Genomic DNA, 27,065 nt, shown 5'->3' on the forward strand with positions numbered 1-27,065 from the left:
AATTCCTATTCTTAGCCACTCGGGCTCACCACTTCAGGCTTTAATCAACTTAATTATACAGAGTGGTTCATAACTTCACAAGGTAATCAAATAACTATAGTTACCATTTTACCAGCCATGGCAGAAAGTACACGAAACATGTATGGAATATGAATAACATGTGAAGGCCAAAAGTACAAAACTCGTTTACATTTAGTACCTCAAAATCATCAACCAAACATGAACACGCACATGTTATGTGCCATGAAGATTTGATGTACAACATACAGTCACATACATGGAACATAAAAGAGCATACTTAGAAAACAACACACGAGCTTCCTATGATTCCTCATTTTCAGGTTCGGGTTTCGATTCCACTGTAACATCCTCATTTGTATCTTTTTCAGCATCAGCAGGCGCCTCTGCTTTTTCCTCTACCGTGTCATATTGTTGCAACTGATGCCTTAATCTTTTGATCTCAGCTTCTTTGTCACTGAGCTTCTCTTCTAATATTAGCACCTAAAAATAAAACAGGTTGAATGAGTTAAACGGATTATTAGATATATATATTATATGTGTATCTAATAGTGAAAACGTTCTAAATCATTTGATATTATGTTGTTACTTATTTTAGTTTTATTATCATTTAGTTGGTGGATTGGCCCGGGCCCGACTAAAACGTGATCTCACATTGTTGACAGTAAGTATTATATAATTACAAACACAAGGGTTGAGATAAGAGACGAGAGAGAGAGACAGAGACAGAGACAGAGACAGAGACAGAGAGACCATTTCATTTGATTTTTCAACATCGTTTGTCAGTCCCTCCATATGCTTGCATAAACCTGCAATGAGTAAGACACAAATTAATAAGCAGCCAGTTTGCTTATAAATGGGTTGATATTGGGAAACCTTTTATCTCAAACGAGTCAGATACAAAAATTAACAAAAGAAAACAGATTACATGGGTTGCATGTGTCAAACAAACGCGCCAAAAAATGTCGAGTGTATTTTAGAGCAAACTCATAATCACTTCATTCTAGTGGCGGATCTAGACATAAATCTCAGGGGTAATGTTGAAAATTTTTTTTACCGTATTTCATACAATGTAAACGAAACAAAAATAGAAGCACGATACATGAGGACATGAGGTGCAAATTTCTTCTATACGAGTTTTTAAAGCTTGAAATTGAGCCATTACACCCTACTCTTTTACTTTATCAAACGTTTCTCTTTAGCTGCACAAATTAAAGCATTGTTCAAAACTTACCACCCATTCACTTACGCAAACCCATATTGATAAGTTTCATTTTAGAAAGACATATTTCAACGGTTGCGGTTGCAACCGGTAAAACCAACGCTAGCTTCAATATTTGATAAACAAAAGAAAATGTGACGTGCTTTCTGGTTTCCACAATTACATGAGCAAGGTCACACATTCACCCAAATTTAAAAATCTATCATCTTCCTTTAAAGTGTGATGATAAAAGGTCATACGATCACCCGAAATACACCATATTTTTCATTACTAAAATCATTCAGAAACATTTCCGAAAATGTCACTATCTTAGATATGTCAAACTTGGAAAACGAATATCAAGATTTAAACCAAACATATTTTTTAACAAACTAGTTATGAGTTCACTAATCTATTTCCAAGTCTTGAATTTACATATCCAAAACTGTTTAAAAGTTTTCAACCTCAAAATGATGATTATATTAGTTTTGGGCTATAAACTTTGTTTGTGCTTTGTTTGATATGAACTTTTAAAATATGATATTCTGTTGAGCTTGTTTATGCTTGAGTCTGTTTTTATTTAATGCTTCTCATTCAAACAAAAGAAAAAAAAAGATTTGTTGTTTTTATTTGCTTTGGGCTACAAATTTGTTTGTGCTTTATTTAATTTGAACTTTCAAATTGGTTGGCCTTTAAACAAATAGGGGTAAAGTAAAAATAATTTTTAGGGGTAGCGAAATACGAAAACCGACCCAAAAAGAAAAAAAAATTACACTACCGATGAAAAGTTGAGGGGTAGCGGATGCTACCCTTGCTTATGAACTACATCCGCCACTACTTCATTCAAAAATTTAGATAAATTTAGTGGTAATATAGTTTCAGTAAACATAAATAATGCATTAATTATTTACAAAAGAATGTTTAAAATAAATTTTTTTCTAAGTGCGTATGAGTAATTGTATTGGCATTTTGAGAAACCAAGTGGCCTATCTGACCATCAAAACTCAAATTTGAAAATCCTTCCACTTTAGAAAGTGATAAAACAATTTGGCAAATAAAATTAGATGCTTAACAATTAGAGAAACAAACAGATAAGTCAACCTTCAAAATGGCTCCTGAGTTCTACATTCTGAGCTTTCTGGGAAGCAAGTTTCATTGACAACTCATGTATCTGCAAACCAGAAATCTCATATAAGTCCCTGGACTTTATAAACTTAACAACAAAGTACCAATACTTTACTATTAGCATAAAGTACTTTTTGGTGTTTTGCTTGATTAAATCCCTGCCTTTTCAAAAGTTAACAAAAATCCAATTTTTTCCGGGAACTTTCAAAAGTATAGAGATTTTATTATGCAAAAACAGTTTTTTTTTTTTTATCATTTTCACTCAGAAGATTGCATGATCTAACTAACCTTTCCTTCCTTAGCTTGATTTCCTATCTCCTCGTTTTCTTCTTGCAGGGTTCTACATTTAGCCATTAGACTTTTTCCCATTTTGCTTTGTGGAGTGAAGTTGACTGCAGAAGCATTATCCTGCAGCTCTTTGACTTTTTTATCCTTTTCTTCTACCAAATTCTGAAATTGCAAATGCATGTGCTTTTTTTGAGTAAATGTATAAAAAGATAATCCACCAAAATTTGATCATCACTGAATAGTTAAGGTTGCACATGTTTAATATCAAGTCAACCAGATCTACATTTTAAACAACATTCTACAAGTATTTTAGTTTGTATTTTAATTTGTATATTAGGTAATGCCAATAGTAAAGATTTGTGTGCTAATCTGTTGTGTGGGCATACTTTAGAGGCATTTAATATCAAACATTATGCAGTTACTGATTTAAGTGTCCATATAACTGTGCCTACTGGTAACACAATTACCTTCAAACGCATAAACTCCTCATGAATTGCAGGATCAAGTAATAATCTTCTTGCCTGCAAATTTTAGCAAAGCGGAACATTAATAACTTGAGTTAAACTTTGTAACAAGTACAAAAATAAAGTAAAAACATAGCTTTTAAAATAGTGTACCTGCATCGATAAAGGCTTGAGTTGTGATCTCAAATCCCGAACTGCAGCCTAAAGCATTTGATAACAAAATTTATCAGTTGACAGATGTATAACCTTTTTCTAACATGAAAAGCATTAATTATTTGAACTAATTCACCAATATCAAAGAAACTAGACTTAACAATTGCCATTTTCATTATGCCATACAAGGTGTTAATTGGACAAAGATCCAGCTTAGAACTAGTTAAAACTAATGTTGTAAAAGTAGGTCTCCAAGGCCGAGTACTCCCCAAGTACTCGCTCCAAGGTATGGTGCCGAGGAGAGTTTCTTTAACTACGCCTAGTTACTGAGAATAGATCAAATATGGTCAACCCCAGCCAGAATCACATCTACTCGATTAACTTGGGCCGATTTTGACTTAAAAAAGAAAACACAATTCATAGTTCTATAATATTATAAAAAATATCACTTTTTTTAGTTAATGATTAGCAAATTTTAGAATAATTTAGTATTTAAAAATATATATTCTCTTATTTATATCGATATTCACTTATTTTATTATAAATATTAGCATGCTTATGATATTTGACATATATTTAATATCCAAAAATTAATTTTCTTTATATTCACCATTTCCGAGTACTCTCCGAGTACGCCCCGAGTACACCCAACCCCCCAGTCGGCCGCCTAGGGTCCACCTAGTGACTTTTGCAACCTTGGTTAAAAGTTAGAGGGATAGTTTCGTCTTTTCACTTGTTCTTTTAGCAATGACTATATTCAACCTGATATAATTAATATATTATCTTATATTGGTCCCTTGCATATGATGGGAAAAACAATAGGCACCTTCAAATCTGCAATTTCCTGCTCTCGCTTTGCAATGGTTACAATAAACGCAGCTTCCTTTTTCTTTGCTTTTTCTAACTGAACATAATAAACAGCATGAATCAATACAAGATTGGCATTCACTTTCCATAAAAAAAGCATAACTTTTTTAAACCAAACCTGCTCTCTAATTGATTCCTCGGAAGATTTTAGGCTTTGAAGATAATTGACTACAACTCTAGGTTCTGCATAGATATAAAAAAAACACCATTAACCAATTTCCAAGAATGACAGTGGCTTCAAATGAGAAAAATATAATGCAACACATATATATAAAAGAAACTAACCAACAGATGAGCCTGAAGGAATGAAGGACTCTTTCTCAAATGCAGTATGCCACTTTTGGACTTCTGACTTGGCATCTTCAAGCTCTGACTATTAAATATAACATGTTGTGTAATAATATTATAACAGAAGGCGTTAAAGTAGCAAAGACATGATAGAATTATAAGAATAAGTTGACGCATACCTGGCATATAGCAAGATCATCCTTACAGCTTTGGAGGCTACAAAAGACAAAGCACAAAGAAAAATAAAAGCAAAAAAAAGATTAATTTATATTTGATTAAAATAGAAAAATTGCAAAAATCAAGACAAATCAGTTCGTTTTACCTTTCACGAAGAGATAAAATCATCCCAGTTGCCACACCTGGTGCAGTTTCTTCAACTTTTATGTTAGCCTGTAACGTAACCAAAGTAATAGCAAATATCACATAACTGATCAAAACAATACAGAAATAATAACTTTCAACGTGAAGCTACGTTTGGTAGCAAGTTCATTTGCTTTGGTAACATAAACAGAGTTGTAATTTGGTTGATACCATTATAAAAAAACATTTATTGTAAACAAGTTTTGTGAGTGATGAAAAAACAAGAACCTCAACTTTACAATTCATAATATACAAACGCCTGTTTTCTATTTTGCATCGCTCTTTTGAACACGAAAGCACAAAACAGAAAACAAGTCTTTCTCACAGCTATTTAACTTTGAAGATTTAATCTAATGACCAACTAATTTGCACTAACAGAAGAAGTAAAGCATTGCAGTGTTATCTAATTATCTTACAATCTAACGACTTAATTTACAAGCTCTAACTTTTAGGGATGTGCACGAAACCGAAAAACCAATCTGAAAGTGAAAAAAACAAATGAACCGAAACGAAAACCGACGGTTTGGTTTTGATTATATGTTTTTCCAAAAACCGAACTTACGGTAAGGATTTGGTTTTGCATGTAATAAAAACCGAACCGAATATTAGAGTTTTCAATTTTATATTTATTTTAATCAATTTGTAAGAATTTAATAAATATGAGTCAAATATTTTAGCCCAAATGCATATAATACTTAAGCAGTTATTAATTAACAAAGTATTTTTGGCCTAAACTCATTATTTTAGGGCAACCTTTTTGGATCCAAAGATATCATCATCATCTTCATCATCTAGGTCTCCAAATCCTCTCTTAGTGCCTGCAATCACATCACGCAAACGATGAACCAATCACTAATTACTTCAATTCAATTAAGGATTATTATTATTATTATTAATTCAAACCTGCGACTCTCGTGGCGTTGGCTCCAGGCAAATCACCACCGAAATCATCATCCTAAAACAATATAATATATATACAATCAACGAATGAATAATAATGTAAATTAGGGCACCAGATATAATTGAATACTTACGTCGTCGATGTGAGAACGAGATGATGCCATTGGTTATAATAATAATAACAAAACCCACCCTAAAGCTGTGTTAATTTCACGGGTAGGGTAATGTATTGATCGGAAAGAAAGCCAGAACACCGGTCGGCGGTTGTACTTGATGGATTGCCGTCTGGGCCGGTAGAGGCTGTGGAGATGGGCCGAGACTGCAAAGGCCGTGGAAAATTAACATTTATCAATTACCACCCATGGATAACGCTTGACGTAGAGCAGTGTACAATTGTGGGTCCAATGTTAAACGGTTAGGTCCGGGTTAAAACCAGTTTATGGCATTGTGTCGGGCTTAAATGGGTTTGAGTCTTAGAAGTGCGAACTAGTATACAAACTCCGCAAGTCCGGATCAGACTAACAACCGGTTTGGGTTTAGTATCAAGACGGTTCAAGAACTAGTTTACCAGTTTGGAGCTGATTAGTTTTCCATCGTTAACACTCACCATATGTTCTTTTTTTTTTTACCGACCAACAAAGTCCAGTCACTCGGGTACACCAATTGCAAAAGGCAACCCACGCCCGCAATCACAGACAGCAAGCATCGCTAGTGACTCAACCCGCCACCAATTCTAGGCGAAAACCACCACCGAAGGCCAGTGTGGTAAATCACCTGGCTCGTGCACACGGCATTTTCTTGAACCAGGCTAGAATGTCATAAGCATACGGCCCCTCAACATATGTTTATTTGTAAGTTTCATCCCCAATGGGTATTTACGGGATTTTTTTTATTTCATATTTTAAAATATAGTTAAAACTAGCATTAGAACCCGTGTGATGCACAGGAAGCTCAAAAGAAATACAATTAAACTGTATAAATTAAATGATTAAATTAAAAAAACCTATATTTTTATCAAATTAAATAGTTTAAGAAGTTTAAATTATATTTTCTAATGGAATATTCATACGAATACATGGTGTATTCTCACGCAATTTCTTCATAATCACGAAAAAGATGCACCTGGTGATTTTGTAAGTTGTAGTTATAGTTTAATGAAATGACGAATTATAAAACATGCTTCATTATAAATGACATAAAAAGAAAACATCATATATAAAAAGTAGCATGCTAAAACACGCTTTTGTATTACAGATTTGAAAGAGAGATGAGAATTTATGGATCAATGGAGGTTGAATGAATACGTAAAAATAAATTGTTATTCATTTATAGTTTCTTCTTGTTTATATCTTCTTAGACCTATAGATTTGGTCATTAATTTTTATCGCATTCATCTTCTACACTAAAAAATGTTTATAAATTGATTTTTTTTAAAGGTAGATATTATTTCATTAAAGATATAAATATTTTTATTATACTGACATAAATACCCGCATATTTTTAATTTTTATAATTTCAGTAATTAGTTATTTTATTAATGGAATGAAGGAGAAATGGAATGGACAAGGGAATAAAATGGATCATTACCATTCATTTTCCTTGTTTGGTTAACCTATGGGAATGAAATCAATTATTAATTTTTATTGTTTGGTATCCAAAAAAATTGTATAAATGAAATAGAAATAATAAAAACACTCTTATCTCAAAATACTTTTTAACCAAAAAAAACTTAAAATGGCGAAGGTGGTAGCTCCGGGGACGAAAATGGTGGTGGCAGTGGCGGTGGCGATGGTGGTGGCGGCGGTAGTGGTGGTATCGACGGAGTTGGTGTTGTGTCGATGGTATTGGTGGTGGTGGTTGTTAGGTGGTGGTGTTGTTGTGAAAGTAGGGTGAAGCAGGAATAGAATAAAAAAAAAAGAAGAGGGTGGGAAGGAATGAGATTCCATGTGTAATGGATGATTTCATTCCATTGAGCAACCAAACACCACTTTTTTCATTCCCACGTAATGAATCATTCTATTCCTACTATTATTCCTGCATACCAAACGCTACCTAACACAAATAAGTTTTCAATAAAAGTAGGACAATATTTGAGCGGGAAATTTTGGCAAAGAATAATTCTCCAAGTGACACGTGTCCCCAATTATTTTACTTTATTAGAATATATAGGTAGATGTTAAAGATTTTACCTAGCTAATGAAAATTTATGCATATTTTTACTATTAAACCGTAACTCTTTAATCCTACCGAGTCTTTGAAGTTATTAATCATAATCAATTTCACAATATCTAGCAAGTAATGAGTATAACTGAGGTGACGGTAAATTTAAGATAGAATATTTATGTTCTAGAAAGTAAAAAACTAATCTTATATGTTTTTAAGGTATTTGTTATAAGGTCAGGTTATCTATATTATATAGGGGTGAGTTATTATGCAATAATAACTCATTGTAAATAACCTTTCAGAGCGTTAAATTACAAAATATGTGGTGGTAGTTTCGTAAATAACCCAAAACTAATTCATGATCAAATTCATCGATTACAAATCGATTCAGATCCAAAATTCTGAACTCCTCGCTCTATCTCATCCAATTTCTAAACCCTAATCAGAGTTAAAAGTATGAAATCTCAAAAGTCAAAAACCAAAATCAAAATAGAACGTCATTCAACATCAAGAATCTTCAAATTGATAAAAAAATTGATGATTTAATCAATCGAAATGATGTGTAGGAGGCTTTAGAATCATCAATCGATTATTAAATTGTAGATAATATACTTAATTGAGCTCTGATTAGGGTTCGAAAAATTATGTTTAAACGTTCTGAACAAAACTCAAAAGTTCAGTTCAAAACTTAAAATGTTCAGAACAAAAGCTAAGAAGTTCAATACAAAAATCTAAGAAATTCAGAACAAAAGTCTAAGAATTTTAGAGCGAAAATCTAAGAAGTTCATAACAAAATTTAAAAAGTTCAAAACAAAAGGCTAAAGATTTCTGTACAAAAGTTTAAGAAATTCAGAATAAAAGTCTAAGTGTAAGAAGTTCATAACAAAATTTAAAAAGTTTTAAACAAAAAGCTAAGAATTTAAATACAAAAATATAAGAAGTTATGAACAAAAATCTAAGAAGTTCAAAACAAAACTTTAAAAGTTATGAACAAAAAATTAAGAAATTCAGTACAAAAATCTAAGAAGTTCAGAAAAAACTTAAAACATTCAGAAGAAAATTCTAAGAAATTTAGAATTTTGAACTTTCATTAACAATATACCAATAGGTACCTGTAACCACAATGAACTTTAACTTACAGTAGCATAAAAACGTTATCCAATCTTATCAGATTTTTATACAATGTATCATCTTGCCCTAATATCATTAAAAATCAAAATTAGGTCACAAGATATAAATGTTATTGTTTGGGAATAAAATGTAACATCCCGAAATTTCAAAGTGATATTAATTATATTACTTACTAATAGAGGGAAAGTTTACTCGGGTTGTCAGGAAATAAATAATAGAGTAGGAGTTGGTATGAGTCGGGCTAGTGTTGGATTAATGGAGACGGGTTAAATGAGAATGGGCCTTAGGTCCATGGGAATTCAGGGATATAAATATCCCCTAAACCCAAAAATATCTTCCATTTCCACCTATTCCAAACACACACCAAAAACACACTACACCACAACTTCGCCGGCGGCCGGAACCGGGCAGATCCGAGGAGAGGAACGGGCAGATCCGAGAGAGAGAGAGAGCGATTAGTTGTGTTAACAAGTTAAACGAGATCCAAACAAGCTCAAAAAGGTATGATTCTTGATCTTTGAAGTTTAAAGATCTAAGTTTTATATTGTAGATATGACCGAAAATGGTCGGGAACGTAGTGGGTGATGTCGAACCATAGCAAGGGTGTTAAAATCGCCCAAAAATGCTGGACAGAAACCGAACAGCGGCTGATCTGGGCAACTTCGCCTTCAAAGCGATGAACTTCGCCTGCAAGCTAAGTTCGCCTGATGAACTTCGCCTGCAAGCTAAGTTCGCCTGATGGCAACTTCGCTGTAAAGTTAAGTTCGCCTAACTGGTAACTTCGCCTGAGGCCAAGTTCGCCTGATGACAACTTCGCCTGAAGCCAAGTTCGCCTGCTGGCAACTTCACTGTAAAGCTAAGTTCGCCTAGCTGGTAACTTCGCCTAAAGCTAAGTTCGCCTAAGGTTTAACTTCGCCTGCAAGCTAAGTTCACCTGATGGCAACTTCGCTGTAAATCTAAGTTCGCCTAGCTGGTAACTTCGCCTAAAGCTAAGTTCGCCTAAAGTTTAACTTCGCCTAAAGCCGAGTTCGATTAGGAAATAAATTAAAAAGCGATAAGTAAAAGTAAGCTAATACTAGGCCACCAGATTAGATCAGGCGAGTATTGATACGTGTAACTTGTACAGTCAGCCGAGCTCAGTTAAAGAAGGGATTTACAACTATTAGAAGAAAGAAGCAGAGTTCAGGTGAGTTTCTAGCCCCATTCCTTGTTATGTTTTCGGGGCTGTGTGCATACTCGATGTGTTGTTAATACATTTATCCTAAGTGATAAGTGTATGTCATATGTGATATGTGTGATAGATATGAATGATTGTTTGTCGGTACGCGAACGATCTTCGGATATTGCGCGTACTGTCAGGTTAAAAATAAATGTACGAATATTATATATCGAAGATGTATGAATATTTCAAATGAATACTTGTCGGGGCGTGAACGATCTTCGGATATTGCACGTAACGACAAGGGGTATGGTTGTTAAATGAATGAGGTAAAGAATGCCTAGAGTGTTCTTATGTTATAATGTAAGTATGTGTATATAGGTACACGAATGGCATGTGAGTTCTACGTTCGACATAGTAAGTTAGGATGACAAATCCCTCTAGCTTCTGTCGGACATAGACTCGGCTGGTAATGGCGTAGTTAAGGACTGCGAGCCTTATACGTGAAGTAGATGATATATGTAAACGTAGATAAGGACTGCGAACCTTATACGTAATGTAGATAGGCGTCAGCATAGGAAAGGACTGTGAACCTTATACGTGCTGTATTTGTAGCATAGGGGAGGACTGCGAACCTCGTACGTGCTATGAATTAGGTTGCAACATAGGGAAGGACTGCGAACCTTGTACGTGTTGTGGATGTATTTCAGCATAGGAAAGGACTGTGAACCTTATACGTGCTGATTTTGTAGCATAGGGGAGGACTGCGAACCTCGTACGTGCTATGAATTAGGTTGCAACATAGGGAAGGACTGCGAACCTTGTACGTGTTGTGGATGTATTTCAGCATAGGAAATGACTGTGAACCTTATACGTGCTGATTTTGTAGCATAGGGGAGGACTGCGAACCTCGTACGTGCTATGAATTAGGTTGCAACATAGGGAAGGACTGCGAACCTTGTACGTGTTGTGGATGTACTATGGTATAGGGAAGGACCGCGATCCTTATACGTACCATAAATGGTGAACATAGGTAAGGACTGCGAACCTTGTACGTGTTCACGACCTTGAGTACAGGTATAGACGGTGAACTATGAACGTACTCTCGGTAGACTGAGGTTAGTGATTGTAGGTATGTATGTATGTATGGTAGCAAGTATGTATGTAGAACAGAAGGGTAACTAGTGAAGTATGGATATGTATCTACAGATATGTATGTATGTGTATGTATTGTATGGCGTTCGATTAACTAGAACTCACTCAGCGTAGCTAACTTTTAGTATGCACGCAGGTGAGCTGATTATAGAGTTAGCATGAGGATGACATACGGCATGGATTGAACGGCTGGCATCTGAAGAAAGAAGTAAAGATGTTTTAAATATAAAGTTTTGTGTTATGGTATCAAAGAAAAGATTTAATGTTTTGTAACAAATGATTGATGTTTTATATTCCGCGAAAAGTTTTAATAAACTCTGATTTGAAGAACTGTTTTTATGAGTAAATCCGACGCTGAAGTAGGGTCACCGGGTTCGGGGCCTTACATAAAAAAAACGATGTATTTTTCTAATGTGCTTAATTTTTGAATTGGTCTGATATGAAATTTGGATTTATTTTTATTAGAATAGCGTAAATACCTCTCATGTGGGGGAGGTTTTAACGGTATTGGTTAACTCCATTTGGAACTTGTATACAAATGGTTACAATTGTAATAAGTAGGTATTTAAAGTGTTAAAGGTTTTGAATTTGTATACAAATGGATGGAAACAACAAACCACTGGTATACAAATAGAATTTTTTTCAAACTAAAATGTTCAGAACAAAACTTAAAATGTTTAAAACAAAAGGCTAAGAAATTCAATACAAAAATATAAGAAGTTCACAATAAAAACTTAAACACTCAGCACAAACCTTTAAACGTTCGCAAGATCAGATCTGAAAATAAGCTTTCTGTAACATGAAATTGGACACTGAAATTACTTCATATAATCTCATAATCATCAATCGACCATCGATTTGATCATCGTTATTATCATGTGAACAAATCTGGAACGTATTAAACTCTTATCAGTTGAAATCAATTTTCAAATTTTCAATTCAATTGGAGTGTCTACAATGAAGTCATTGACAATGATTGAAGATCGTAACAGTTAATTGGATGGAACAAATTGGAAGAATTTACAATATTGCCACCACGTGTTTTTTGAAATCGATGGTGTAAGAAGTTGCGTACGTAATGTAGGATTAGAGTTATGGTTTTAATTTAAACCATGAGCAAAACCGTTAGTAACGGGTTTTTTTGTCAAAAACCAAAAATGAACCTTTGAAAATTGAAAATGACCGGCCAAAGTTAAAGAAAAAAAATCAAACGTGAAATCAATTCGATAACTGGTTTGAACGGTTTCAAACTAAACAATAAACACGCATAAACTTATTACGTGATTACCAAAGTCTACATTTCCCACTGTATGGCGCGGGCACCCGTCTAGTTCTACAAATAGGACAAAAATGAGAAGACCTTGCAGCAAAAAAAACTTTAATAAAATAATTAAAAAAATCATAACTCAAAATAAATAAATAAAAAAACACAAATGTTTTTTTTTCCCTCTTAGTCGTTCTAAAAAACAAAAAAAAAACACAATTTTGAGGAAAAAATATCATTGTGCCTTTTTATTTATCATTGTATTTTTTGTTTATTTCTGTTATTGGTTGTATCTTTTTCCTTAACATTGTGTCTTTTTCTCTTGATATTGTGTTATATTACTCAACATTGTGTTATATTTTGCTTGACATTGTCTTTTTTATCTATCAATGTATTTTTTGTTTATTTTTGTCATTGCGCCTTTTTTTTATCTATCATTGTATTTTTTGCTTATTTTCGTCATTGTGTCTTTTTTCTCAGCATTTTGTCTTTTTCGGATGGTTTTTTTTTAACGAGACAGACGTTAGAAACATTTTAGTTTTTTTACTTTTTTCGTTTTTGATTTATGTTTTGAGCTATGATTTTTTTTATTATTTTCTTGAATTTTCTTTGAGAATTTTTTTAGGCCACAAATTCTTCTCACACATCTCATTTTTATCTCCCTTTGTATTTTAACATTTTTCTTTGTTATAAATGTACTATATATAAGACTTTCAGATCATAATCAATCTCACCATCCTGTTATCAGGCACGCTCATGAACTAACAACATTTGCTAAATTAATGAAGCCGGGTATGTCAAATCTTGTAATTGAAAAATGAAGAGAATAAAAACAAAATAAATTTTATGGCTTAATATATGTAGAAATATCAACATAAGTCATATAGTCATCTGCCTTCATGAAGAGCATAAGCCAGATGATAGAACGGGGAAAACTAGGATATAAAAGATCATAAAATTGAGTGATTCAGCATATTTTGTTTCCTATTTATACACCCATGTGATACATGTTAATTAATAAACAAATAATTGTTATGATTCAAACATGTTACAAATAAATTAAGAACTGGAAAATCGATGTTAAAAAACAAATCTGAGGATCATATAAAGGAATTTTGGTTATGGCATGTGGCTGGTTGTCTGCTGTTTGGCAAGTGCTGAACCATTAAGTGCTGAATCAATAAGAGGTCTGAATGATTAAGAGGCTCTGATCCAGTAAGTGCTGAACCAATAAATGTTGTTTGGTTGGACATCTGAATGACTATGCAGAATGACTATTTTACCCCTTTGAACTACTTCGTGCTGAATGAAACATATATGTTTAATCAGAACTCTTAATAATTGTACTGAATGACCAAACTTTCATTACAACAAACAAATAATGACAAATTTAGTATAAAACCTCCCGAATACTCCTAAATACTTGAAATAAGCGATAAGGTAGTCAATATATAAACATTCAAACCATCAAAATAGTAATTATAATCAACAGGCCCGTAAATTATAAAGCTAATATATGCAAAATACTAATTATATGCAACCTGCTAAGTGCTACGCTAGTGAAAGAACTTGCTAATGATGAAACCATATATATTAGAACTAGATTTAGAACCCGTATGATACACGGAATGCTTAAAAGAAATAAAATTAAACCATATAAATTAAATGATTAAATTTAAGAAAACATATATTTTACCAAATTAAATGGTTTTATAAGTTCACATTATATTTTCTAATAGAATATTCATACGAATACATGGTGTATTATCACGCAAGTTCTCCATAATCATGAAAAAGATACACATTATGATCGTATAAGTTGTAATTATATTTTTTTTAATGGAATAACAAATTCTAACAAAATATGATAAGATGTTTTATTATATATGACATAAAAAAAAGAAAATTATATATAAAATTAGCATAAATAAAACACCATTTTGTATTACAGTTTTGAAAGAAATGGATGGAAACTCCATGGATCCATGAAAGTTGAATGATTATGTAAGAATAAAATTGCTATTCATTTATAATTTTTCTTGTTTTTATCATCTTAGATATATGTATATATTGTTCTTTGAATTTTACCACATTCATTTTCTATACCCAAAAGTGTATATATACCCAAAAGTGTATATAAACTTATTTAATAAAAAAAAGTAATATCTAATTGCATTAAAGATATAAATATTTTGATTATATTGACATAAATGCCCGCATATTTTACATATCCATAATATAGCTAATTAGTTATTTGATTAAACAATGGATTGATAGGTTTTGATTATACTGACATAAATATGTTTTCATTAAATATAGATGAATAGTTGAGCAGAAAATTTAGGTTATTAATGAATCTTTAAAATGTGTCTTCGTTTATTTTCCTTTATCAGAATAGATAGATGTTATATTGTATATTGTATATTGTATTTAATTGTAAAATATCATATTGCATCACGTCATACTTTATAATATCACTAAATTTTATCCTCCATATTACAGGGGTTGTTTTACATTTTTTGTTTTTTAATATTTATTTTTTAGATTTTAATATACTTATGGTTTGATGATAAAAGGGTTTCATAAATAAATGATATGTTATAGCCCGTTTAAAAGCTATCTGGATTTGGTGACTCATGATTAGCTTATGTTTTTTACTATAAAATTGTTTATTAATTATAAATAATATCCTTTTCTTTTTAAATTGGATATTAAATTTTAGTATATCCTTATTTTATAGGATTTTCATATCAAATAATAGATAAGATTAATTTTTAATTTAATGAGATCTTATAACCCGTTTAAAAGCTATCTTGTTTTCGTAAGACCCATACCCATGAATTTAGGTTAAATTAATGAGAGGTCTTCATTTAAAAATCAAACGATCTGGTGACTTCCATAAAAGAGGGGAGCGACCACATCGCGACACGTAGGATATTATGGTTTTCGTTTATATAGATTATAGATTATGTTAATTCAAACCATATTTATAATTTATCATTCGTATTAGGATTATTTATATGCAAACTAAAGAAAAACAAATAATATATTGTTATTTTGTTTTCCTTCCTATTATCAACTAATAATTTATCATTCGTATTAGGATTATTTATATGCAAACTAAAGAAAAACAAATAATATATTGTTATTTTGTTTTCCTTCTTATTATCAACTAATAATGAGTTTTCATTTACCAGAACTATCTTAAAATTCAAACCATATTTATCCTAATAAAATAGAAAAAATAACATAATATCAAACCTAATATGCCGTTCAACTCATACGACTCACCACCAAAATCAAACCTGCGAGAAAGAGCGGAGGTTGTGGAAGTGACGATTAACCAAATCAAATCGAGGAATCAAATTGAGTATGTCTAATCGGTGATAAACCAAACCTGGTTTGAATGATTAAGGGTTTTTTTGTTCCAGAATCGGTGAAAAATCAAACCGTGGAAGCGAAATCAAACAGAGAATCGGTGGAGAAGAATTAATCGACGATTAGGCATACTCAATTTCATGATGTTGAACTGTCATGCTGTCGCTGCGTGAATGAAGGTACGTGACCTAACAGTGCGATTTAGGGCAATTTGGGCACTTTCTGGTTCAGTGAGTTTTTTGAGCTGAATGGGTAAGAGCCCCATTCAACCATTAAGACTTTACATTATGATGAAACAAACAACCCTACATCTGAGCGATTCAGATTTTTACCAAACCATTCAACTCAAACAAACACCCCCTAAGCTCCAACCCTATAATTGGTCAAAAGTTTTAAAGAGCCAACACATGCAATCCAATTAGAGCATCCACAATGATAAAATGTTATCATTGTTTATGTCACATCAAATTTCAAATAAACCATTAAAATTATTAGTTACATGCATTTTAAGTTGTGTCCCTTTCTTACCCATATAACTTTCGTGCCATTGATTTGTGTTAAACTTGCTGCTAGTATACCATTTTATTTAGAGAAATCGCATGGATACGTGAAATCATTTGGTTGGTTCTTCTCTTTGCAATATAAGTTTCACGCCGAGTGCCTAAAAAGCGTTTATATTGTACATGGCATCATCTGGTAGGTTATGTCCGCGAGTCTATGACCACATAGAGTTCATCATAAAGTGAAAGAAAAATATAATTTATGTCAAAAAGTCCTAAAAATATTATGTTTGCTTCTTTATTTTACACACGTCAACTTGTGATTGGATACACACTTACACAGAAAGTCGTTCTTTTAAGGTTATGTGTAGTAGAGGGCTACAAAATGGAGACGATTTTCGACACGTGACGCCATGCCAATAAATGAGCGATTTTCATTTTAGAAGTGTAATGATGTTGTAACCCAATATATATTCATATATATTGCAAACACTAAATATTAAAATAATATTATGTTCAAACATGGAACGGCGACAAATATTCGTCGTCCCATTGTGTTTGCTCCACATATCGCCCAAATTTGGGCAGTTTAATTGCCCCGTTACACCCACACTAACAAACAAATAGTTAGATTTTATATCAAAAATATAGTCAAGGGGATATGTGTGCATATATATTCTTCTTTTGCAATGAAGACAGGCTATTTATGTTCAACTTTCTTATCATTATCAAGGTAACTGATTTTATTTTAGACAATTTCAGTTTCTTATCAAATCATCTATTTATCGCATCACCTATAACCTCACAAATTCCAGTCTAACCAAAAGACAAAAAGTGGCTGATCTGTTAGTACTAGATGACCATGAAAATAAAACAATTTAAAATTTAAATTCATTAGTAGAGCTTACTTACATAGGAATAGGATAGCTGTTGATGCTACTTGTTGACATATAGTTTGGACAGGTTGGTGCTTACAAAGAGACAAAATAAATATATCAAGTTACTGTTTGGTTTACAAGCATGCTTGTGTTATTATATGTCTACTCCCTCCCTGTGGAAATCTCATCCTATGAATATCTCATGGACTAAATTTGTATGACAATAGGTTGTATTTGTTTGATAACATGTCATTAAATAAAAATTTATAATCAACAAGTTTTTTTACCCGCGCGTTGCGGCGCGTGTGTGTTTTAGGAGTCGAATGATGTCCATCAATACAAAATGCGGTATAAATAGTGTGTACTCGGACCGCACATACAAAAGCCACTGCCACGACCCTGTAACAGCGGACTGCACATACAAAAGCCACTGCCACGATCCTTTAATAGCGGACTGCACATACAAAAGCCACTGATTTGGCAGCCTCCACAACCGTGTAGCAGCGGACTGCACATACAAAAGCCACTAATTTGGCAGCGTCCACAATCCTGTAACAGCCCTGACCACACCTTGGTCATCCCCGATGGTCACCAACGAATCCGTGATTCGAACACGTAATTCACCCCCAAAAGTTAGCCCGAAACACTCGAACTTGCTGATCCATTTGCGGTAATGTTCGGGCAGCCAACACCATTACTCTCTGGTAGCCTACGGGGCTGTTGAACACCTTGTCTTGCAGAACATAGCCTGATCTTGAAACTGAGCCCGAAAGCATGACATCACTACCCTAGGTGCAGAGCTATTACCTTACTACGATAGAGCTTCAAAACAATATTGTCATATTAGACCTTCAATCCTTGTTTGATGTTTATGTAATCTATAATATATATGAATGAAAACCCTAAAATCCTACGTGTCGTGATTTGGTCGCTCCCCCCTTTTATGGAAGCCACCAGATTGCTTGATTTTTAAATGGAGGCCTCTCATTGATTTAACCTAAATTCATGAGTGTGGGTCTTACCAAAACCAGATACCCTCTTAAACGGACTATAACATCTCATTAAATTAAAAATTAATCTTACAAATTATTTGATAGGAAAATCTTATAAAATAGGGATATACTAAAATTTAATATCCAATTTAAAAAGAAAAAGATATTATTTATAATTAATAAACAATTTTATAGTAAAAACATAAGCGGGTCATGGGTCACCAAATCCAGATAGTTTTTGAACGGGTTATAACATATAATTTTTTATGAAACCCATTCATCATCAAACCCTAAGTATATTATTATTAACTTTCTTACAATAAAGAAAATTAAAATCCAAAAAATAAATATTAAAAAACAAAAAATGTAAAACAATCATTATCTCAAGCCATCAGATTGCTTTATTTGTAAATGAAGGCTTTTCACGCATTTGACCCGAATTCCCGGGTAAAGGTCTCACCAAACTCAGATAGCTGTTAAACGTGTTATAACATCTCATTATATTAAAAATTAATCTCATCAAATATTTGATATGAAAATCCTATAAAACAGAGATATACTAAAACTTAATATCATATTTTTTTTAAAAAAAGATATTATTTATAATTAAGAAAGAATTTTATAATAAAGAAAATACACGGGTAATGGGTATCAACAAACCCAAATAGTTTTTAAACCGGATGATAACATATCATTTATTTGTGAAACCATTTTATAATCAAACCTCAAGTATATTAATTGTTAACTTTCTTACAATAAATAAAATTAAAATCCAAATATATATATATAAATATTAAAAACGAATAATGTAAAACAACCCCCGTAATACGGGGGATAAAATCTAGTAGTAGATAAAAGCAACATAACGTCCAACTATTGCAATGTTTGATGTTTATGCAATAGTAGATAAAAGTATTAGAGGAAGTTATATGCAGATGATTCTTGATATCTTTCACATAGTTGTGCTTATTTGTTTACCTTATTTAGTGAGGTTTCGTTAGGCAAGTTTGTAATATATATTCCATCAGATAAATCATTCATGGAGGCAATAAGAATAATCACAGAATCATCCTCTTACAAAAAGTAGCATAACGTCCAACTATTGCAATGTGTGGTAGACTTGAAAACAGAAAGAAAATGACATTAGTTTTAATTAAAGCAAGTAGATTGTGAACTGTTAATGGTAACCAATGAGCATGGCATCTTGTTATACCATATTCAAATTGAGCTAATGGTGTATAGTTTATACCACCTTACAGGTAAAAATAAAAAAGAACTTACTATTTTAATACAACAGTTAATACAATTTTAGGAAATACATTATTTAAAAAAAAGTCAGTTTTATTTAATACCTATTTCACATATTCATCTTCATCAAGTTCTCTCAACGTCCATAAGACCTCGCTATGCGTGTTTAAAGAGTAAGGAATTGAAACAGTGCTGATTCGGCTTAAAGAGGAAAATTTGAGAAGAGTTGAGGAAAGAATGAATGACTACTGATACGTGGCAAGTTTAGGATGCAGAAACAACCTGTAACTTAGGTAATAGGTTTTGTACTTCTGATGAATAGTAAGAAAAATTTGGTTTTTAATATATATATATATTAATATATATATATATATATATATATATATATATATATAATTGCTAAACATATAACATGCCAAATAGGTTAAACTCGTTAAACATAATGTTCTAAAACCACTTGAGAGTTATACATATTTTTATGAAAAACGATATGCATATTTAATGTTTAAAATCAATAACAAACAACTAGCTAGGTCTAGTGATAAAAGATATGACTCTCAACAAAAACTTGTGGGTTTTAATCTTATTTGAGACATGTTTAAGCCTATTTTTATACAAAAATTTTTTACACAACCCAAATCATAACCAAATAAACATATTTAAAATTTAGATTGTTTAGACCCAACAAAATACTTATTTTATTTTCGCCTTCGACCCAATTTTTTTTTCCAGTTCTCGGAGCCGGCCATGGATAGATCAAAAGTTATGTCTACTATAATTTGATTCTTTCTAACCAACTTACTTTTATCTGGTTAATCCAAATATGAATGTCAATTCTTACTACGAACTTATGTATATTCGGATAATATAAGTATAAAGTCAAGTCTTAAACCAAAACTGCGTATCATAAACACGCTAGAATACATTAGCACCCTCTACAAACTTCTTTAGTTTCGTCATCACACAAATGTAGAATCATGGCTAGAACTTGTATTTCTTTCTTCTAAATCTTTTATAAATCTAATTCAATTAGATCAAAAATTCAAATAAAATTAGAAGTGAGGATACAAGGGTGTTGCCCACATCAAGGAATGCTCTGTCACTCAATACCCAAAAGTATCTACTCAACCTCATAACTTCTTAAAAATATGGTCAAACTTGTGTTAACTAAAAAACCCAAATTCAATAGTCAATTCAATATATAAAAAAACCACAATACATTATATTATAAACCAGCTGGCCCTCACCCTAATATACAATACCCCTCAATCAACCTAAACCAAATCAAAAAATTATTTTTTAACCAAAAAAAAAAACAAAAAATCTCCAACTCCTTTCAAAACTAACTATAAGAGAAAAATCAAATCATGTAAATAAAAATAACATCATACTATTGACAGCCTGCATTCCGTCCTGGACCTCCATAATAAATATAATTCCCCCAAACATTATTTTTTCCAGCTTTTATATCATAACAATTTGGATGATCAGCCAATAAATGCATATTTGTTAATGGCAGCAAACTATTATCCCAATCAACAACTTGCAAATTCCTAAAATATGCAGCTTTTCCAAATCCTTCATCTGCAAAATGGCCACTGCCCATTTGGGTATTTGTATGATAACCCCTTGATCGCGAGTTCACGATCTCACCACCAAATTGTATCATGCTTGCTTCTTTTTGAAGATGAGTGAATAAAAACGAGGGCCAATAGCCGATTAGCACCCCGTGTCCAAGTTGTAGCCACCAATGTCCATGCTTAGGATCCTATATTAACAAGAAGTTGATGTTCCATATAAGTAGAGGTGACAAAATGGACTGGTTGGGTAACGGGTCAAAACTGGTCAAAGGTGAAACAGGGTCGTTTCAAATGATTAGGGACTTAGGGCTAGGGGTTAAAAAATATTTTTACAAAATGAATCTAAATGTTTAAAATTAAACGATTTAGGGGTGGCAATTTATTGGCACGACACAAAAATAATCAGGCTTTGGGTTTGTATATCTAACCCCTTTAGAAATAGATCGTGTTCGGTTTTTCCATTTTAATCAAACAGGTGATGTGTTTGGATTGACCTTTTAACCTTTTTAGTTAAGTGGGCCAACCCACCAACCCATTTAACCCAGTTTTTACCCACCAAATCGATTACCATTTTTAGAACTTGATTATGATCCGTCAACCCACTCAACACACTTAGATAAACGGGTTAAATGATCGTGTTCAAGTTGCACGATTTTAAGCGTGTGTGGGTTAGGGTTGATTTATGTTATTGGCACGAACAAAAAAAATGGGCCGATGTTTTGGTTGAATAATTCAACCCGTGAATCCGACAAAGTTGACACCCCTAAACTTTTTATGCATACATCCTAAATTCAGTTATTTACAAAACAAAATGTATTTTTTTAATTAAGTAAATCCTACATTCTGTTATTTAAAAACTGTATTACTATTATAATACTATGAGTTATTTATAAAGAAATACCAAAGATGGAAAAAAAAAGTGCCGGTCAAGCTAGGCGGTCTTTTCCAACCCGTAAAAAAACGACCCGCTTTAACATAAACACATTTGACCTGCTACCCAACTCAAGTGACCCGCCTACCTTGCCCCCTTCTAATGTTACCTATTTATGAAACATTTGCAGTTTTGCACTATAGCCAAAATAGCCTTCTAATTTGTTTTACATACATTTATCAGTATTGTAGCAGTTAAGATTTAGAAGTATCTGAGTAGAAAACAAACAAATAAAACTTAAACAAAAATCCAAAACTGATACAATATCAAATCTTAGTTATAATCCATATAATTTAATCACTTGACTAAAAGTTAAAGAAATGCCCACACATGGGAGACACTTCCAAGAAATGAAGAGAATCTTACAAATTTTATATTCCCTTTGTTTGTCCTAAAAAAACAGTTAAACATTAACATTTTAAAACAAAAATGCTATTGAATTGACCTTCCTATAAAAAAACCCAGACAAAGATTCTTGTTGATTTAGATTTTACTTATGTATTATGTTTTCTAAATAAACAAATAGTATTCATTAAGCATTTACCTTCCATATCATGACACCTATATCGAATTGTTGTCCGTTATAAGATGATCTAGGAGATATTGCTGCGCCGATTGCAATCCTGCTATTTGTTTGAACAAATCCCGAGCATAGCAAGTTATAGCATCCCGTTGCTTGGTATGCATCCGTCTGTAAGTATATAAATAAATAAATAAAATGATTGGTTGTAAAGACTTCTTAAAGTTTTTAAATTTTTTGAAAAGTTAAAAAAAAAATATTTATAACGGTGCGCCCGTTCAATTTTTTCTGAAAAGTGTGTCGGTGCGTGTTATTTTCGACGGTGCATCATTGCGTTTTTATTGCTCCCAGAATTTCCTAGGACACGTGACATCTGTTAGTGGCTTCTTAAACTTTTTAGGTATAATTTTCTTATAGGATAACCCCCACCTACACAGCTTTGTTTCAATCAATGGTTTAGATCATTATTGTAGTAATATTATTTTTTCAATCAGAATTAATGCGTAAAGTTATAAAAAACTTGGACAAAATTTTGTGCAAAAAAATGTGTTTGATATTACTTACAGTCCAGTAGGTGAAGAATCTAGGATAGCCATCTCCATATAACTCCGGGCTAACCTGAAGAATTACGAAAAGCTTGAAATCACATTTGAACAAATTTAGAAGTAATAATCACATTTACATATATAAAAGTTATCTCTTTATATTTGCCAAATACAAATGTGGAATGTTACCTGCCAACCAGCTTCTATGGTGTTGAGATCATTACCAAATGAACCAGAAGTGACCCATAACTGTGACAGACTAAACTCATTTGGATCTGTGACCTCAGGTGTCCATACATTCATGCTGGCCTTAGCTCCATAATATTGATCTCCATTTACAAAAGCAACTGCATGCTATAATTCAAAATATGTTGCATCTCATTACCTTTTTAACTTAAAAAATAAATAAATAATGTGTAGTACTATGTTTTACCATATAATCCCAAAATACAAATGGGACAAACATAAAAGATAGAAAAACTGATATCACATATGTTGACTTAGACTATACTATGTAAACTTGAGGGCTGTTTGGATGTGCATTTGAAAGTATGTATAATATTCACTTTTACATCCATTTAAATAAATTAGAATATAAATGACTAGTATGAACGCTTTGCGGAAGAAAAAATAGTGACTTTGTGTGAGATGGATTTTTTAAGGTTACGTAACTTGCATAATATGTATTTACTTAACTGGAAAATTTTAGTATCAAATACACCAATTCAAAACACATAAATTTTCACATTTTCCCATTTCGAAAAATACAATTTGTGATATGAATCATATGATAATTATACACTTCTCTTGATATTAAGACTTTTGTTAGATAAATATGACATTATACCAATTTTCAAGTGATGTATGAAATTATCCTTGTTATTCATCTACATGCTAATAATTATCAAAAGTCATTATAATCACTTTCAACTTAGAAAAGTAGTTGTAAAAAGACAAAACTAACCTCATGACCACCACTCATGGTATCATGCCTAACACCTCTAATCTTCCTTCCAAATCTTCTAATCGAATTTGCTCGCAAAACATCATGTTCACTAGTTCGTCTGATAGGAATAGTCCCTTCAGGACAGAACTCATTCAATTCTGCCCATAATTGAATCGTCTCAAATCGTTCATCACTCGAATTATATCCCTTCGGCCTCTCTAACGGCGGTTCCTGCCATTTAACCATAAAAAAAAATCTTAAAATGTCATAAAATAAATCACCAAGAAATCAAAATAGTTTGTGTAATTACACACCAATGGCCTCTGTCCTCTTAATTTTGGATGATCAAACGCCGGTTGAAGATGTGAATGAACACAATCGATAATATCGCCATCAGGACTCTGTTTCAAAAGCAAAACAGAGTAACAAATAATTATAACTCAAGTAAAGCCAAATTAAGTCAGTGTTAAAACAAGCCCAAATGATTAAAACTCAAATTAAGTCAAAATAAAAAAAGAGAGTAACAAACTTAAATCATCAAAACTCAAATTAAGTCAAAACTAAAACAACCCAAATTAAGTCAAAATTAAAACAGAGTAATAATTCCAAATCATTAAAACTCAAATTAAGTCAAAATCAAAACAAACCCAAATCATTAAACTCAGCTTAAGTCAAATTTAGACACAATCAAAACAGAATAACAAACCCAAATTATCAAAACTCAAATTAAGTAAAAATTAAAACAACCCCAAATCATTAAAACTCAAATTAAGTAAAAATCAAAACAGAGTAACAATTCCAAATCATCAAAACTCAAATTAAGTAAAAATTAAAACAAACCCAAATCATTTAAAACTCAAATTTAGTCACATTTAGTCAAAATCAAAACAAACCCAGATCATTAAAAGTCCAATTTAGTCAAAATCAAAACCAACACAAATTGTCAAAACTAAGAAAAAAGTCAAAATTAACAAAGACTCATCATTTCAAACCTGAATTGTTTTGACTGAAGGCTTGTTGATCTTCTTCAAATGAAGCTTAACTCTGTTTAATCTTGTTTCAGTCACATTAATCCGTACGGATTCGGTAACAAAGACAAAAAAGAACAGAGTACCGACAAATGTGAGTCTAATTGAGGATTTGGAAGACATGTTTACATGGGTACTTAAGAAACAATACAAATGTTTGGTTATGGCTTTTGATCAGGTGTTTTGGATATAAAACATTCACTTGTCTGTTTGCTAATTAGACATAATGATGAAGAAGACAACAATAACAAGAAACAAATGGTTTATTCCAAGTTTTTGGTGCATTTCTTCAAAGACAAGAAGATTTGGTAAGTATTTAATAAAAATGTGACATGAAAGAAAGAAAACAGAGTTTTGGTTCTCTCTCTAGAATCAAGATTCTTTGATCCAAAACCAGCTAATGTATAATTTACATTATATATACAGAGTGTGGGGTTTTAAATCCATTAACATTGATCCCAGTAGTCAAGTTTTTTTTTTTTTTTAAATAAATTGTGTTTTTGCTTTTTTTAAATGGCACCCACAATGTGTGTGTCAGAGATTCCACTTTGGTGTCTGCGAACTGAAGGTGGTGGAAAATACTCATAGATGTAACTGGGGTATAGGCAGCCTTATAGAGTTATAGGTTTACCCAAACTATATTATGTGTATACATGACAAAAGATATATATCTAAATAGGACAACAATACATACACGATTTTTAAATTGGAATACAAAAATTGATTTCGTGAGAGAGCAAAGATAGTCGGACTAGAGGTGGCCGAATGGAAACGGGTTTTTCAAAACCGGTTTCTAACCGAGTTAAGTTGACTGTTTGTAATCAGTTTGTGTGCCTTCTACTTTGAGATGGGAAAAAACTCGGTTTAAGATGGAAACAATCCATATCCTCTCAAGATCTAGAACCAGTTTTGTACACATCTAGGAAAGATTCTTTTTGTTTCGAAAGACATTCTGTCGCATCAGTATCTCTATAAAGAGTCTTAACCATCGTCATCCCCATTACCCGAGTTCGAATCCCTCTGACGGTGCTAATGTATTTCAAAGCGCACACGTGAGCGGTGAATCAAACCTACAACCCCCCCCCCCCCCCGGAGCAAATAACTATTGTAAGATGTGGTAAATTCATCATATATTTTGATGGTGTCTGAGCTTCTTATTTAAGATATTGGATTTTAATAATCTCAACTTTGACTCAACGCTAAATCTAATTTAAGAAATGTATCACCGCAGTTCCAACTTTCAACTATATTTTCCTATTGATCTTTTTACTAATAGAACCGTTAGTTTTTGACGGCGTGGTTGCTTGCATGAACGCTTACGTAGAAAAAAATGTTTAATAGTATTATCATTATTAATCTTACAATACTAATAAAAGAAAATATTAAAGCTTAGGTATCAAACCCACATTTCACCTAATTCCTAATCTCTCATCTCATTCATTCTAGTTATTTATGAGTCATGAGTCAAAACCATTTTGTCAAATGGGTTATAACATAGTGTGGATCATATTCATTATTGAATTAAATGTCATTTTCATACCTAAGGTTTGACGAACTACACAACTTTAGTACCTTTTTTAAAATTTCTTGCAAATCAACACCTGGTGTTTCCAAAATCATGTTATTTTAGTACTTTTCGTAAACCCTGTCTGTTTTTCCATTAAGTCTACATTAAATTAATTCACAAGTATTTTGAGAATGACAACTAAAATAACAGACATTATTTATCTTTATCATTCGACAAAACTCGTGTAACACACGGGTTCAAAAGCTAATAATGATATAATAAATAAACTAAAGTATGTATATATATACAAACACATACAAATATTTTTGTTTTTGAAGGACTACACACATACACATCACCAGCCTCAGGTGTATACTGAGTTTATTGATATTTGTATTTTGATTAATTATTAGATATTATTTTTTAATTCAATTAATTATGTAGTACACGGGTTTCAAGCTAGTATAAGTATATTT

At 32.2% G+C, this 27,065-nt stretch overlaps 2 protein-coding genes across 2 annotated transcripts; both read right to left on the bottom strand.

Annotated features, from left to right (window-relative positions):
- Positions 1-201: 201 nt before the first annotated feature.
- On the bottom strand, positions 202-5,878 carry LOC143535461 (FKBP12-interacting protein of 37 kDa-like). Its single transcript, XM_077029703.1, has 14 exons — positions 5,799-5,878; positions 5,668-5,719; positions 5,518-5,582; positions 4,727-4,794; positions 4,584-4,620; positions 4,402-4,489; positions 4,235-4,299; positions 4,076-4,153; positions 3,250-3,297; positions 3,100-3,153; positions 2,633-2,794; positions 2,321-2,390; positions 772-827; positions 202-501 (listed from the first exon to the last, which is right to left on the bottom strand). The coding sequence occupies exons 1-14, from the start codon at positions 5,826-5,828 to the stop codon at positions 322-324; spliced, it is 1,053 nt and encodes a 350-aa protein (XP_076885818.1). The 5' UTR covers positions 5,829-5,878; the 3' UTR covers positions 202-321.
- Positions 5,879-20,868: 14,990 nt separating this feature from the next.
- LOC143535462 (protein neprosin-like) lies at positions 20,869-25,367 on the bottom strand. Its single transcript, XM_077029704.1, has 7 exons — positions 25,047-25,367; positions 24,369-24,455; positions 24,073-24,285; positions 23,298-23,462; positions 23,128-23,181; positions 22,588-22,734; positions 20,869-21,300 (listed from the first exon to the last, which is right to left on the bottom strand). The coding sequence occupies exons 1-7, from the start codon at positions 25,203-25,205 to the stop codon at positions 20,923-20,925; spliced, it is 1,203 nt and encodes a 400-aa protein (XP_076885819.1). The 5' UTR covers positions 25,206-25,367; the 3' UTR covers positions 20,869-20,922.
- Between the last annotated feature and the right edge of the window lie 1,698 nt (positions 25,368-27,065).

Source organism: Bidens hawaiensis, unplaced genomic scaffold (assembly GCF_021521415.1).
Source record: "Bidens hawaiensis isolate Kalapana, Puna unplaced genomic scaffold, B.hawaiensis_p1.1 tig00010474_1, whole genome shotgun sequence".
NCBI classification, from domain to species: Eukaryota; Viridiplantae; Streptophyta; class Magnoliopsida; order Asterales; family Asteraceae; genus Bidens; species Bidens hawaiensis.